The sequence below is a fragment of the Caloenas nicobarica genome, chromosome 3, assembly GCF_036013445.1.
Source record: "Caloenas nicobarica isolate bCalNic1 chromosome 3, bCalNic1.hap1, whole genome shotgun sequence".
Lineage (NCBI taxonomy): Eukaryota > Metazoa > Chordata > Aves > Columbiformes > Columbidae > Caloenas > Caloenas nicobarica.
Genome location: NC_088247.1, coordinates 99,744,384 through 99,757,996, shown reverse-complemented (window position 1 = coordinate 99,757,996; position 13,613 = coordinate 99,744,384). Strand labels below are relative to the sequence as shown.

The window sequence follows — 13,613 nt, the reverse complement described above, 5'->3', positions numbered from 1 at the left end:
GATCGTAAGCATGTTTGTCTCCATATGCTAATACATTCCAGTATTGGATTCATATTATTAACATGATTGGGGAATTCCTGGAAACCTGACTTTGCTTGATGGAAAGCTGGAGGGAGCAGGGATGGCCGCAGCCCTTGGTGAGGAAATGGCTTGTGGCTTCCCCAGGGGAGCAAAAGGCGATCGGCAGCGACCCAGCACCCGTTGAGGAAAAACACTCTCCAAGCAGACCCATAGAGGTTATTACTAAAAGGCAGCCTGTATTAAATACACAAGAAACTCCTCATTTCTGTGGAAGAAAAACAAACAAACAAAACCCAAACCTTTATATAAAATAATCCAACAAACTTGGTTTTGAAGCCTAATGTGCACCAGGCTAAAGAAGCTTGATGTCTACATTTCTTGATATTCCCAGTCTGTGTGTGCAATTGTTGGGAAGCTGATGCATGCAAAGACTGAAGAGAGCAGTGCCTGAACTAACACTGTTGTTATTGGTTTCGTTAGGTTCCTCTCCTAAGTTCTTGTTCTTTTTTTTTTTTTTTAAATTTGCTTAGTTCAGTAAAAATTAAAAAACAAAAACTGAAAAGGGTGAACTCTTGTTTAATTATGTGTGATTGTAGTTTCATTTCTGCTAGCTGAAGGTAAGCCATACCACACGCAGGAAATGCACGTATAGTGATGACTCTTTCTGTGTTACAATTTTCAGGATTGGACTTTGAGAGAGATTCAGCCCTATTTGTGATACTTGTTGGTTTTGATCTACAATCACTTAACTAATGACAGAATGTAGTTTTTATTTTTTCACCCACAAATCTGGCTTTAGTATACCCATACTGAAATACATATGTCCACAACAAATCGAAGGAATATTTGTGTGAAATCAATATTTATGTTGAAAAGAAGATGGGTCTTTTTTATATAGGCTCAGTGAAAGAAAGTAATCAGGGTCATAAATATCATCCTACTCCCTTTTTTCCCATGCAAATGTCTAGGCACACGGATGATACTTCAAAATATGTCAGATATTTTAAGAAGCAGATGCTGTACCGCAGACACAGACTTTTTAAGTCTAGGAGCAATGATGTTTTTAGGAGCACACCATATCATGTCATCTGCCTCTGCTATCTTCAGTAAGAGGACAAAAAAACCCCATAGTCTAACCAAACCATGTTTGAACAATTCAAAGAACTGCAAGAGTTAACTTTAAATAAGCAGATCAAATCACATATGTAGTGCATTAGAAAGATCACACTCAGGAATGTGCCAAGTTCATATTGCTGACCTTAAGGAGACCTACAGCTACATTGGGCCATATTGGACTGCTAGTCTGAATTTTAAAACTTTTTCATTGTCCATATCTTAGAATTCAAAAGCTCACTACAGAGAAGGTAATGCACAAGGAGTGCCAACTGTCTAACATACAGAAAATAAAACCCCACAACAGTTTACTACTATCAGGTCTTCCTCAGTTCTCAGAGCATCTAGTGATAAACCAAAATATGAGAGTTTGACCTGGCTCCTTTTTAATATAAAGTTGGTATGAGTTTGGAGTAAAGCTATTTAAAATTGTGGAAGTTCCAGTGGCAAAACCAGCCCAAAGGGAAAATCAAGTATTAATTTGTTTACGTCTATTATTTTATATTTTCCTTTTTCTCAGTGAATCCTACAATAGTAAGGTATGAAATGAAAATTAATGGAAATAAAGAGTACAGTACTTCAAATGTTTCCAGAAATGCCATTATAAAGTACTCCATACATGGAGGTCTCGCCAAATCTGTCCTGAAGCAAGGGTGACTCACCAGTTTTGTTCATCTTTAATGTTTCACTTCAGAGCATTAGCAACCGAAGGTAGTTATGTGAAGTTAGGGAGACATTCCTAATCAGCCACATTTTCTGGCTCCGTTCCATTACTATTGCTGAAGGAGCAGCTCACAAGAATTTGTGCTGTAACTAGAAATAAGAAATTTAAAGCTAGCTGCCTAGAAATATTTGGGTGGTTACAGAGGAGTGTCTCTGATTTAAGCACTAAAATCAATTTGAACTACAGTGAGTTATGCATCTTACCCTGGGAAGAAATGACAAGCTGAAATTGCTCCTGTTCAGTGTTATCATGTAAGGTTTCACAGGGTAAAAGACAAACCAGAAATATTTCTAACTGGTATTTAAATTACATTAACACCTTTTGTATAGCTTGAGTGAAAGGTCACGCTAGACAAGCAGCATCTTCACTGTTTGTAAATGTCTAATTTGCTGCCTTTAAATTGCTGCGAACTTCACTTACTTAGTCCTGCTGAATGAATCCAGTGTTGCAAATACTTCTGACAAGCGAATATTTGTTTAGTGAGAATCCATTGTTCATAATGGATTGAGAGGGACATGCAGTGTGAATGCATTTTTATTGCCATGCCGTCTCTCTGCTGTTGTTTCAGTGAGGCGAAAGCGTTGTGATAAAAGCCCCAGGTTTCTTAGTGCTCTGTGTGGCATTTCCTGTTGTACTGGTAGGTGTTAGTGAAGAAGTGCTTATCACAGGCATTTTTTCATGTTATAAAATATATTAAAAAAAAAGTATATTTTATAAGAATTTGGACAGCAAGATTTAGGAATACAAACATACTTAAATAAACCCCAAGAAAGTGCGTAGGCTTGGCTGAAGACACGCCAGTGCTCTCTGAATGCATTTTGCTTTTTGTACTAGAGTCAGAGTAATTCTTCAGCACCTACCTCTGTGTGTGCAGTCCGACCTGCCCTCCCGGCATCCGCACAGCTGACAAATGTCCGTCAGCACGCCGAGCACAGAGCCCACCTCTCACAGCACAGCCCCACTGCTGCTTTTGCAGCCAAACCTGCTATAGGGCCAGAAGGAGATGCTATGTGGCAAAGCATCTCTTGGAAAAGGCGGCGGTTTTACTGTGAAAAGTTGTTGAATGAAACTAATTTCTGAACATAACTTAAACGGTAGCACATCAGTTCTGAATAGCTTGGAAGCTGAATTCAGCAAACAGCGTCAGCTGAGCCTTTGGCTGTATTTCTGGTTAGTTGGAGTTTTGAGTCTTGATTTGCGATTTTCCAGTTTGGCCAAATACCTGTGCTTCTTGTTTTGTGAGCTGACAACTTCCTCATGAAAATTCTCAATTGTACTTAAATTTCAGCTTGTTATGGCATCACATGCAGTTATTAGCCCTTTGACCGAGGGCTCCATGAGCAAATGGGTATGAAGGGAAAAAAAAAAAAAAAAAAAGAAAAAGAAAAAAGCTGAAATAATTCACCCTGGTATAATGAGTTGTATCTCTTTCTGTTCCAGCTTTCACCAAATTTCATCCATAATCTGTGAAATATGTTTGGTGATTAGTGAGAGTACTGTCCTTCTGTTTAACAGTTTTCATAACCGCTGAAATGTTTATGGGTTTCGATGTATATTTTTAGACTACAGAGTATTTTGAAATGCAATTAAATCCGTTTTTTTCTTGGATTAATGTAATTTAAAAGATCTCTTAATCCAGATCTATGTGGGAGATTCAGCTCTAGATGTACCCTGAAAAAAAGAATCATGCCTTCCTCTTCCTTGGATTTCTGAGAGAATAATAGTAAGTGGCAGTCAGGCTATGAAGGTTTCCTTCAGCAAATACCATGATCATGTCTCGAAAACATTACGTAGCCCCAGCAGAAATTTCCCTGTTGGAATGTCCCTGGCCTTTGTTTACATCCCTGGAAGGCAGCTGAACTTGTAGGATGGATGCGGGTGAGCGCTGGGTGGGTGCCAGGGAGGGAGAGGAGGCCGGAGTGACAGCTGTCCTGGGAGTGCGCTGGACCTCAGTCTCATCTGGAAATGAAGTGGAGTTTCTTTACTTGAGTGCAGCCAGAATAATAAGCCTTTGGCCCACTGTTTGTCATTTAACCGTGAGGCCACACACTCTCTAAATCAAGCAATCTGAGCTGAAAGAAAAGGTCTTTAAAAAGCGCTTAACAACGTCTGTTTGTTCTTTTGGCAGTGGAGTGACTAAACATCATTTTCGAAATAAGAAAATTGCGCGGGAAACATCCGTACCCATAAAGCATTTAGAAGGAAGTTAATCTATCAAAATTAGGCGTAAATAATTTAAAAATCCAACTCTGATATTTCAATTGTGTAAATATATTGAATCTGCAACACACTAGTGAACATGTCAGTTTCAAGCACAGCTTTGATTATAAAAAGTGTAAATGAAGATACTTCAAGTACAAACCAGGGCAAGGAAGAAGAATATTTTACTCATTAAACAATCACAAAAATCACTGGTAAAATAAACGGGAGGTGATTATCAGAAAAAGCAAGCAACTCCCAGATTTGCCAGCAATTTCATACCTGGTTTGATCAAATATTTGGATTTCTAAACTCGTAACAGAGAGGAAGGGAAGTTAGTTCCCTGCAAAGTGAAACAAACTAGGATTCAAGTCTGAGTAGCCTGATTTAGGCATCATATCGAATGTTTAAGGCTGCCAATAGTGGCAGGGATAAGTCCAGCCACTGTGGTTTTTTTGTCTGATATTTCTCGGAACGCTGTGTGCAAGGCACAGATCTTACTTTGGCACTTGACCATCTGCAGCTGCTTCACTCCAGCCCCTAGTGAGTTAGTGTCCATGAAGTCCATCTTAATGAAGTAGAGGAAAGGGTCTTCAGGAATATAAAAGATTTACCCTGCTTAGCATGGAGCTGTGTGCAATGTGAAATAGAGAGCAAGCGGTGCATGTGCTGATGTTTGAAAAGATCTGTGGCTTAAACAGCCCCGTCTCAGAGACCGCGAACTGCGTCTGGAGCTGGCGTGGAGCGCTGAGCGCTGCGGAGCACGGTCAGCTCGCCGGTGGTTGTTCCTGTAATACAATTGCTGTGGCCTTTTAACCTGTTTATTTCTGCTTCCTTTGAGCTTTGGGTTTACTGGCATGCAAAAGGAAAAAAAAAAAAAAACAAAAAAAAAAAGAAAAAAAAAAAGGAAAAGAAAGCCAACAACAACAAACAACAAAAAACCCACAAACGCAACAAAACAATAAAAAAAAAAGAAAAAAAAAAAACACCAGGCATATGTTCGGTTGCTCAATCAACCTTTTCTCAATCCACACTCGGTGATCTCAGTGAGTCATTACGGCATAATTACAATTCGAGTGTGAGACGCTGTTTGTAGAAAAGTATCTATTTTTAGCGGAAGAAACACTACAGTCCCTGAAAGGAGGAGAAAGAAAGAAAAAAAGGAAGAAAATCTGTAACCAGCAAATCGATGCTATTGTTAACTGATATTAAGAGACATCCTGTAGATTTACAATGCTTGCATGCAACCATGTAAAAACCACAGTGAAAAGAATGCCTACCAGGGGTTAAATTCATATGCCTGCGCTGCAGCCTATTTCTGTCAACACTCAGCTCAGGAAATAAACATTTATGCTTTCTGAAATGAAAGTGTATTTTTGAAGACTAGCCGTCAGATATTTTTTGCCCTTCACACTTTCAAATGCTTAGCCTTTTTTGTAAGTTGACTGTAAAGTGCATCAGTTTGCTAGGCAAAAAAAGAAGAGAAAAAAAAAAAAATCTTGACAAGTGCCCATGGCATTATTGTCAAGCACACGAGCATCTAGTAGAAGATGGCAGGAGGGTTGGCACAAAACATGCTTCCTTCATGCTTCTTACCTCAGGGGTACCTGACTCTTGAGAAGCCTTTCAATCCTTCCAAATGACGTTGTTGCAAACTGTCATCTGGTTTATTTGGAGTGCGCTGTGTCGCAGATAAACATGCTATTTAACTGCAGGTCAAGGTACAGAGTCATTCTGCTAGCAAATGCCTGAGATACATTAAATGGCATTGACTTGGGGAGGGAGATGGAAAGAGATCAAAGTTGTCACCAATATGGCACGTGCTAAGGGGAAAAAAGGTACACAACGTTGTGTTTTAGAAAGCCATTATGCGGTTCTACATTTAAAACGATGACCTGCGAGACTCTGAAGGATTAAGGAGCCACACAAGGCATGACAAAGTTCAAAACCACCCTGTCATGTAGCATCTCAGGGCGGTTTGGAAAGAGCTCACAGTTGTGACTGGGAAGGCTACTCCCAGCCCACAAAGCTGGAAGTGAATTTACATCTAATTTGGAGACTTTTTTTTCTTTAATAGTTACATTTTAAAATAGAGCATGTCCACTCGGCTGATCTAGGGGATTCATGTAACAAAAGCTCAGAAAATCAGAGCACAGTTTGGCATGAAATAAGTATAACCTCGTCCAAACGATTAAAAATAGATCTCTGTATGTAAATAAGTGTACCTGTGTAATCTACTCTTTTAACTGTGACTTGCTGAACAGCTATTAAAAGGCCATTGGTGTGATACAAGAGACATGCCGGATGCTTTCACATTTTCTGAAAAATCAAAACAAACCAAAACCAGATTAATTACAACTTGGTAAAGCTTTACGTTCCCATGAGGGATGCCTTTAAAAGTTAAAACCTGCTTTCACTGAGCAGGCTTTCAAGGGAAAGTTACTTCAATCAGAAAGAAAATAATAATATTATTTTTTTTACTGGAGAGCAGAACAGTGTGGTTTTTGTTTGCCAGTTGTTCTATAATGTAAAAAATGTATTTTGATTTTTTATGTGTCATATAAAAACAGTGTATTTACTGCAACGGAATGCAGATTTTTCAACAGTGCAGCAGAATAAATTAGAGGCAACATCCCATTTGTCCCCCTCACAGGGAATATGTAATTTCCTTTGACTGTGGCACACAATAAATGTTATTGAAACATAGCATTATTTAAAAACAAACAAACGACAGAAACAAACCACAAACACTGTACGAAAATTGCTAGGTAAATTTTAAAAAGTAAGCTAGGAGATTTCAGGAAAAAAAAAGAATAGAGAGAAACTGCAGGTTAAACTTTTTTTAATCAAAACTGATTCATTGCTTTTTGCTTAATTAAACTCTTCAGAAGTGTGTGAAACATTGTTATACCTGAAAAATTGTTAATTTGTAAATCACAGGGACAAAAGGGCTCCACTGCAACTTTAAAGTTTCTATGCACGTAAATGTCAATAGAGTGCCTTCTCCATCATCAGCACTAAATTCACATTGATGCCTCTTTTCTTCTCTGTATTGATCCTTCCATGAGAACGTAGATTTGTATCTGTTAATTAATGCGTCCTGAAACAGCGTTTGTATTAATCAGGCAGATAAGAAAAATTGGATGCCTGCACCCTCATGACAACCGTAAAAGTGCTGGCCCTGATAAAATCGTGGATGGACCTCAATAAAAAAGTTCCTCCTTCCACTCAATAAACTAATCATCCTGCTTTTAATTATTCGGCAGAAAGATGTGTGGAGATTGGAGAATGTGTAAATCTATTTACTAACAGCAGTGTCTGGGAGGGAGAATGGGGCTGTCACAGGACGGTGCTGCAGGCGACGTTCTCTGTCCATCTGCTGCTGCAGAAAAACTCCTTCTTGAAAGACGGGAAGGAACAGAAATGTGGAAGCTAATTGAAATCATGAATTCCTCCCTATAACCTTTCAAATGATTATTTCTTCTCCATTTCCCTCTTATTTATTTTAATCGCGGATGTGTTATTTTCCATTGTCACCTCTCGAAGGGTTTCCTGTTGTTGTTGGCTCGGGTTTTGTTGGGTTTTTTGAAGGCAGAGAGATACAGTTCTATCACAGGACTCAAAAGACACTAAGAGAAAATGAAAACAAATAAGGAGGGGGAGAAAACAGAGAGAGAGCGAGCATGCAGCCAGTTTTATGTTTCATTTTTTATGGATGCCTGGTGGTTTGGATGTGGGATTTTCTTTTTTATTGTATTAGTTTTGCTGCTTAGTGCTTATAGAGAAAATCTTGTTGGGAGTAGATGCCTTGCAGATTTGGTAGTTTATGATATATTCCTGCTTGACTGTAACTCCCGACTTTCAAAACAGAAAAATGCATTTAAGTATAATTGAACACCAAAAACAATGTTCTTACAGCGGGAACCCTGTCAAAGGACATGTAAGCAGCTCCATAAACAACTAAATGAAAGCCTCAGACATGTCTTAAGACCTTTTAAGAAAAGCTTGACTAATCCCCTTTGATGATTTTATTAAGTACTTGTGGTTGATGGTGCCAACTGGCAAACTACTGCATTTCACCAACAGGCCAGGAAAATCACTTCCTCTCCCGTATTTTTTTGTAGCTCCTAATGTGATTTGGATATTAGCAGTTTGATATAATAAATTAACAGGTACTATAAACAAGAGTCTGAAAAAGTAAGATAGTAAAGATATGATCCTATTAGGAAAGATGGCAGGGGGCAAGGGAAAAAAAAAAGCACAAAAGTTAAATTCATTAAGAGGCATTTATTAAATTTTTGGTTGCTTTCAGGAAAAGGACGGCATCACTGCTGTTATTCAGTTGGCACTTTAATATGCCACCCTGTTATTTCAACAAGTGTAGCAGAGGCAGAAGCGATTACAGAAATCGTATCTTTTCTGAGAAGGATCGGTGTTACTTCCCTTTCCCCTGAGGTTAAAGTTCAAAGAGAATTTTCCTCTTTGTGATAATCACTTTAATTCTGTTGAAAAATCAAATCTTTCCTTTTTAAAAAATTGCTTGTCGTTTGTTTTTTTCTCTCTGAAATGATCCTTCTTCCTTTATGGTAATGATGAACAGAGTCATCTGATCCCTGTTTCACAGCATCAGGTTTTAGAACTAAGCATGAGTATTTCAGAACAAAGAAGACGTCATACAAGTCACAGACTGTCACCGTAATACTCCCCGAATGAATATGATTCTTACAGAAAGAGCCTGCTGTTTATAATTTCATGTGTTGATTAGAAAATTTTTGATTTTTATATTGATTTATTTTCCTGTAGTAGGATGGGGAGGAGAGGCACGAAAGCAGAAGGGACAAAATAGAGCATGGACATGTTTCATCACAATGTATATTAAAACAAACAAAAAAGAGGACCAGATTTCTGACAAATCCAAACATGCTTAATATTTTTCCTGTATTTTTTTCCTATTCAGGATTCTCCACTTTGTCTCTAGCTGACCAGATGAGCCTTCTGCAGAGTGCTTGGATGGAGATTTTGATTCTTGGTGTCGTATACCGGTCACTTTCTTTTGAGGATGAGCTCGTATATGCTGAAGATTATATTATGGATGAAGACCAATCCAAATTGGCAGGCCTTCTTGACCTTAACAATGCCATACTGCAGCTGGTAAAGAAATACAAGAGCATGAAGCTGGAGAAAGAAGAGTTTGTCACCCTCAAAGCTATAGCACTTGCTAATTCAGGTTGGCAGAGTGGCATGACGGTTGCTACATTTTTAATATGTCACTTTTTTTTCTTTCCTCCATAATACTTTCTGCATGCTTGTTTTAAACAGAGTTTTAGAATAAGAAATTGCTAATCAGAACTTAGTCTGAAAGGGAACAAACAAAGCAGTTCAAATTAAGAAGAACTTTCTGGTTCTAAGTAGTTGTGGGATATGTTCCTAAGGGAGCGAAGAATACTGCATTGTATGATTTGGCAAGTATTTTACAGGCAAAGATCCCTTCAAATGAATATAGGTGTTGTTCCATAATCCAGGCAAGTCTGATCATTGCAATTAAAACTAACAGAAAAGGTGCATGAGAATATGCTATACACATTTTCTTTAAAGGCAGATACTGATGTATTTGATAGGTTGAATTCAGGGTATGAGAGGAGGGAGGAAGTTCTTATTTTATCTCTGCACCTTGCCTTACGGATCCTCCGCATTTATGAGAATGCTTTTGCCAAAATTATTACCTATGCAGCAAGGGTTAAAAATCTCAGATAGAATTTTTTTGCTGCATTTGAATTTAAAAGTGCTGAAGCAGTGAATACTGTCAGATAAGTAAAAATCGTTTGTGCTTTGTTGTTTTTCCTTTTGTGTCTCCTTAATGCTTTATTGTGGTCTTAAGTCCCTTTTAGCATTTGCATAAAGTTCACGATAGATCCCTCTTTAATGACGTGCCGATCATTAGATACCTGCATGTCAATAACATGCTCTGATGCTATGTTCCATTGACAGTCACACCGTGCCCCTCCATCTGCTTTTGTTTTGACCCTATCTTTGAACTTTATCTTGGTTGCTGGCCAGTAGTTTTCCCTTTAATTACAAGAAGGAAACTGTCAATAAAATCTGTTAAATGGGATGCAATGAGTGGCTTGAATGGGCGGACGGCTATTTGTTCAAATTCTGCAGCATTCAAGGTATTGACAGTTTGTTTTCTGGGGCCATATGTGACGATCAATCTCAGGCTGGGCTCAGCCGCGCTGAAAAATGAAAAACCAGATTGCTTTTGCTTACTTGTGGATGACGACTTGTGATTTGGCGCGGTCCTAGTGAGATGAGACCTTCTGCCCAAATTGCCCCCCTGAGAGCCAGGATGCGTGACTGTTTTTAGAAATAATTTTTTAATTGATTTTGTAATTAACAGTTCATCTACAATATTGATGCATGAATCCTCAGATTGATAGGAGGGAAATTGTTTTCAACAATGAAGTTGTACTTTCCTATTTGTCTTTGTAATGTGATTTAGCACTCTGCATTTTTAATTGGAAATATAATTCAAAAACATGCAAAGCCAAAATGCTGATTAGTTTCCTTGTAAAATATTCTCCACCCCACTAACTTTGTCCTTAGTTTTAGAATATTATCTTATTTCCAGAAAAAAAAAAATCTGGAAATGGTCCTCAACGATCCAAATTATTTTTTAATTGAAGATTTATTTATAATTTTTGACTATTTTAAATAGACACTTGAGGATGCTTTGCAGCCACAAGAAGCATTTTTCTCAAAATTGGTTGTGCTTAATGAACAGAGCAAGAAAGTTATCTGGCATTAGGAGTCTAAATTGAGAAGTGTTTTGTATTTATTTTGATTATCTAATTCAAAAACTGAATTAGAAATAGGTCTATAGTTTACATGATAAAAAGGATAAAGGGCTAGAATATAAGGATATGATGTTAAGTGCCACTCACACCTTTTTATTTTTCTCCCCGAAAAAGACATGCAGTGTTTAAGTAATAATAAAAGATACCGCTGCCAAAAAAAGTTTAGTCATACATTGTGCATAGACTGTATCAAAATCGTCTGTAGCTTCATTAACTTCACTGGGAATTACAACAGGAGTAATGTCAGAGATAAATACAATTCAGCACACTAAAATTCAGGGCACATTTATGTGAAAACATTAGCCCAGCAATTCGACTTCATTTTCAACAGCGTGTTTTGTCTGCTCACATTCAACATTTCAGCTTCGGGTTGTACAATGCAGCAGATACCAAACTTGTGTCAACTGTAGCTGCACTAACCTGTAGGTGTAAAATAGCACCTGCAGAATGACAGCCCATCAAAGAAGGTCAGATGCGTAGTGTTGTAATTTACAAATGCTGCTACAATTAAAGTTAAATTAATTTTTTGCCTTTTTTGTAGACAAAACCAGAAATAGCTTATTTTCACGTAACTGTAAACTTCATTAATGTTAATGCAGCTACATCCAAAAAAAGAAAAAAAAAAAAGCCATTATGAGATCAATCAGCTAGCAGTTCACATTTTAATATATTTTGTTGCTACATCTGCTTTTTTCTAAAACTTCCACTATTTATTTTTCTGGTTTAAAATACATTAGCCTTTCTATAGCTGTAGAGAGAATGGACAAAGCATAATAAGAAATCTTAGGCATTTCAGACATTTTTGCCATATCCGTACTGTCTAGGAGGATTCCCAGGTTGCTTCTACTGTAAACAGTAGACAAAGACGGTTTTATAGCTGTGTATCTGTGTTAGTGATTTATGATCCAGTGTCACGGTACTTTCCCTGCTGGTGTATAGAAGCAGAAAAAGAAATTGTAGATTGTCTTCGCGTTGATTGCATTTTGTTTTAATAAATACCACAAGGTTTGTTTTGGCCAACAGATCTCAGTATCGTGAGCATTAAAACACCCCAACTTTGCTTTAGGCCTACAGGGTCTGCTTGTGCAGTACCTGATGGGAGATAATCCTGCCGTTTGGCTTCTAAAAGATGGGGAGGAGGTGCCGTTTTTCAGAGAGATTCTCTGATGGCCCTTATCAAATGTTCCCTTTGCAGGGTTGGCCAGTGCCACGCTGCTTCTGTGAATTTCCAGAAATGCAAGAAGTAGCAACCTTGTAGATTGTCACTGATTTCAAATGGAGTGCATATAGCAGCTGAAAAGTTTAAATGCAATTATAAGAGCGCAAATGTATAGACATTTCAGTCCTGTGGGTGTTAAAGTCTATACAGGTATGATTTCACCAGTTATGTTTAGCTTATAGTGCGTAGTATGGAATTTACCAGGTTAGTTTTAAACATCTGCTTGATTTGATAGTAATTAAAACAGCCTTTATGCTTGAACTCCAGAGAAATCCCTCTCACTGCGGCGTTGCCCTTGTCCCCTCAGTACCACGAGTTCTTTCTGTCTTTCCACACCTTCTCTACACAAAAGCAAGTAGGTACCTTGGAGCTGCAGGATGCAACTGCCCTGCGTTCCACCTCACACCGCCCCAATGAAGCAAGCTGGCACCAATGAGCACTTTGTTTACCCACGCAGAAAATCAACTTTGAATGGTTTCCAAAACATGCATGTACCAATTACTTCCTCTTGTGTAAGGGAAGGTGAAATATTTACAAAATATGTTTGAAGGATACACAAGTTGCACACGTGCACACTCCGATGCATAAAAGATGACCTGCTCGCCTCTTTTGTATTAGAAAATGCTTTCATGTATTGATTAGGTAATACTAAACAGGGAGTTGCAGGTGAGCAGTTTTTTGAAATTGCCTAATCAGTAAGGACTAAATTGTGCCTTCAGGCCAAATGTTGCAGAAGAGCTTAGAGTCACAACTGAGAGCAGATTTTTAAGAGAAGCTCAGTTCCTGTCTCAGACCTAACATAAGGAGCTAGAGTGTCAAAATACGTTAGCACATTTGAAAATCTGATCCATGTGTATCTGCCTAATAGGCTGCTGGCATCTTGAAAAATCTGACCCAAATGTGGATGCTAGGCACTTAAAAGTATAACCCCGTGCGCTGTTGAAAATTTAATCTTAAATGCTAACACTAGCTGTCTAGCCTGTACCACCAGAAGGAGAAAAGGACCTCAGCTCACCGTCACAATTTCTGGTCTCTCTTATTTACTCTCCTAAAAAACACCCAGCACCCCTTCAGTATGGAAGGAGTGAGAACCCAGAAGTATCTTGTACATTTTAGCGCAATGAAGCACAGCTTCCAACCCCCCTACAATGAGCAGGGACATCTTCAACAAGATGCCCTCGCTACCTATTCTAGTGGAAAGTAAGGCATTTCAGGAATAAAAAAGAGGTAGTTTAATGTCTTTTAACTTTTGCCTGTGGTTTTACTTTACTGCTAGTCCAGTTAGGACCTGAAATATAATAAGTCTGTTCTGTGAAGTAATTTATTTTCTTACTACATCTTCATTTCCTCCTGTGTTTTAAAAACTGTTTTGAGGCTTCAGTTTTCATGTCTCTCCTTAAAAGCAGGCCAAACCAGTACAATCCAGACTAAGACCTTGTTCACTAAAATCAATCGTACAAGCCCTCGATTTACTTTTTTTTTT

At 38.2% G+C, this 13,613-nt stretch overlaps 1 protein-coding gene across 14 annotated transcripts in view; it reads left to right on the top strand.

The window, feature by feature from the left end:
• ESRRG (estrogen related receptor gamma) overlaps positions 1-13,613 on the top strand; it is a 387,444-nt gene that overhangs the window by 364,474 nt on the left and 9,357 nt on the right. For all 14 annotated transcript variants that reach the window (XM_065631563.1, XM_065631562.1, XM_065631557.1 and 11 more), the window contains one exon: positions 9,015-9,284. In XM_065631563.1, the coding sequence (XP_065487635.1) occupies positions 9,015-9,284 (270 nt within the window). The remainder of the gene's footprint in view (positions 1-9,014; positions 9,285-13,613) is intronic.